This window comes from Microtus ochrogaster, unplaced genomic scaffold, assembly GCF_000317375.1.
Source record: "Microtus ochrogaster isolate Prairie Vole_2 unplaced genomic scaffold, MicOch1.0 UNK15, whole genome shotgun sequence".
Taxonomy (NCBI): domain Eukaryota; kingdom Metazoa; phylum Chordata; class Mammalia; order Rodentia; family Cricetidae; genus Microtus; species Microtus ochrogaster.
This window is the reverse complement of record NW_004949113.1, coordinates 4,496,757-4,499,658: the sequence shown is the minus strand read 5'-3', so window position 1 is coordinate 4,499,658 and position 2,902 is coordinate 4,496,757. Positions and strand designations below refer to the sequence as shown.

The 2,902-nt window shown below is 51.0% G+C and overlaps 1 protein-coding gene across 4 annotated transcripts in view; it reads left to right on the top strand.

Moving 5' to 3' along the window:
- Positions 1 to 381: 381 nt before the first annotated feature.
- Positions 382 to 2,902, top strand: part of Brd7 (bromodomain containing 7) — a 33,315-nt gene continuing 30,794 nt past the window's right edge. For 2 of the 4 annotated variants that reach the window (XM_026789211.1, XM_005367038.3), the window contains exons 1-2: positions 383 to 628; positions 820 to 1,028. In XM_026789211.1, coding sequence (XP_026645012.1) covers positions 580 to 628; positions 820 to 1,028 — 258 coding nt within the window. In that variant the 5' untranslated portion in view covers positions 383 to 579. Of the gene's footprint in view, positions 629 to 819; positions 1,029 to 2,902 lie in introns of all 4 variants that reach the window. The other 2 variants (XM_013353721.2, XM_005367039.3) reach the window with 2 other exon arrangements.

Here is a 2,902-nt window from a genome sequence, read left to right as displayed (position 1 = left end):
TTTTTTTGGTTCCTGTCCTGGAATTAGCTCTTCTAGACCAGGCTGGCCTCGAACTCACAGAGATCCTCCTGCCTCTTCCTCCCGAGTGCTGGGATTAAAGGTGTGCGCCACCACCGCCGGCCTAATAATATTGTTAAAGAGAAGAAACAAAAGCAAAGAAAAGTGAAAAGGAGTCAGGAAATGGGGGGGGATGGATGGGGAGGGGAAGTCGGAGAGACTGGCTCCGCCTCCGAGCCCTCCTCCAGACGCGGCCCCGCCCTCCACCGCAGGCTGCAGTGCCACCTCCGGCCGCCAGGAGCCACCACGCGCGGCGGCCTGCACCCCGCGAGCCCCGCGGCCCTTCTCTCCCGCCGGTGTGCCGGCCTCTCGCCCTCCCGCCACCGCTCTAGTGCTTCGGCCGCGTCTCGCGCGTGGTCTTCTCGTGAGGGGCCTCGCGCCGCACGGCGCGCCGTCCCCCTGCCTCGCGGCGCGGGGTCTCGCGGGCCCCGCTCCCGCCCTCCGCTCGCCTGGCCCGGACCGGAAGCGGCGCCGCACGGCCTGGGTCTGGCGCGGGGGGCGGGCACTGGGGCCCGGTCGGACATGGGCAAGAAGCACAAGAAGCATAAGTCGGACCGCCACTTCTACGAGGGTGAGGAGCGACCGGGCTGCCTGCGGAGCCGCGCCGCCTCTGCCCGCAAGGCTCCGACCCGCGGAGATCCCCCGGCGGGGCAGCGTTCGACCCGGGCCTGCCGGTCCCGGCGGGTGTTCGTGGGGCGCTGGGAGGTGGGGCGCCCGTCCTCGGTCTGCCCCCGGTCAGCCCGCTCCCTGCTGTTGTTTCAGAGTACGTGGAGAAGCCCCTGAAGCTGGTCCTCAAAGTGGGTGGCAGCGAAGTGACTGAGCTCTCCACGGGCAGCTCCGGGCACGACTCTAGCCTCTTCGAAGACAGAAGCGACCATGACAAACACAAGGACAGAAAACGGAAAAAGAGGAAGAAAGGAGAGAAACAGGCACCGGGGGAAGAGAAGGGGAGGAAGCGGAGAAGGGTCAAGGTAAAGGTGGCTTCGTTGCTTCTGGCCCCCTCACCAGCTCCAGTGGGACTCCAGGGCGTCTGGGGAGGCGGCTGGCTTTTGTAGAGGAGTCAGACAGACCAGAAGCCTGGGTCACCTAGGAGCTCAGCCAGTCCTGTCTTTATAACACTTTTGAGCACTTGTGCTGTCCCCACACGTCACGTAAGCAGCGAGTCCTGGCCTTCAGGAGCTGCTTCAAAGGGCGCTGTGTAATTATGTAGGAAGGGTAAGACGTCATTCCCCAGAAAGCCGTGAAGGTTTGGCAGCCCTAGCAATTCTTCAGAAGTGAGTGCCATCCTCAGGAGTTCAGGTGTTGTTCTGACACAGCAGCTGCCACGAGTTGGCCCGAGCCTGTAATCCCAGCCCTCAGGAGGCTGAGACCAGCCTGTACTGCTTAATGCAGCTGCCTCAATCAATAAATAAATAAGTCGAGTTTGAGTCGGTTGAAGAGAATGTGATTAAACGCCTGAAATAACTATAAACCAAGAGTACAAACAACCGTTCTCACTAAATGAAAAAGAATTAGTAGCTGATGTCTTAAGTTAGAAGGTAGGCTGAATAGTCAGAACTTTTCCCTGCAAAGTTGAGCCGGTCCATGTCTGAAATTGTCCCAGAATTCTGCACAAAATTTTTACTACCTCTGAATGGCTTCCTAAAACTAATTGACATGATTTGGTTGTAGAATTCTTTTGCTGTATACAGCCAAAATGCCCTATTCCCTGTCACTAAACACACTGGTGAGTAACCATGCCTTAGAGATAGTCTCTTTAAGATGTTTCAAAGTATTCAGGGAAAATATTGTATTTCTCTCTGACCGGGTTTTTGTTGCCTTTAGGTAGGCTATGACAGTAGTCACAACCTTTTCCTAAATTACAAAAACCACAGAAGCACAAGTCTTTGCTTTAACTGAGAGCTTTGGAAGTGGGCATGTTGTAAATTGTTTTACCTGTGAGGCTTAACACTTCTTGTCTTGACTGTTTTCTTGGCCTAGAACTCACTATATATAGTGTGATCTTTCTGTTTTCATCCTTCCTATTGCTGGGATTGTGGATGCGTGCCACCACCCCTGCCTGGTTTAGAAACCTAGGAAGTATGTATAGGTAGATTTTGGTAAGCTTTACACATCTAGAAATATTTGCTCTTGGATAGAATTGTCATACAGACTCAGAGTTTGGGTCAGTTCAGAAATTTAAATTAAAAAGTATTTTCTCTCGAATTTTAAAATTTGGTGCATGTGCATGCAGTTGCTTGTGGAGCCCAGAAGAGAGTGTCACACCCTTAGCTGGAGTTCCAAGCAATTGTGAGCTGTCCAATGTAGGAATCAAACTTGGGTCCTCTGGAAGAACAACTGCTCTTAATTGTTGAGTCATCTTTCCATTCCCCCATCTCTCAGATTTTGAAAGCATTTTAAAATTTAAAATTCGCTGGGTAGTAGTGATGCATGCCTTTAATCCCAAGCACTCAGGAGGCAGAGGCAGGCAGATCTCTGAGTTTGAGGTCTGATCTACAGAGAGAGTTCCAGGACAGGCTCCAAAACTACACAGAGAAACCCTGTCTTGGAAAAAAAAATTTTTTTAATTAAACATATTTCAGATATTTTCTGGCTGTCATTCAGAAGTTACTCTGTTGCATTCTAATTCTTAGTTTGTGACCATTATTTGTTTCCTTGGAATTTTTGCGATTGTCCACACCTTGGTTGTCATTGTCCTAATGTTTCATAATAGATACTTGTACCTTCAATCCTGAGGTATTGCTCAAAGTAGCTCTGTGGTCATTTTCTTCCTCCTTTTTCTCTTCCTTTAGAACCTCTACCATGTAGATGTTGGACTCCTAGATTGAAACTATTATTTTTTTTT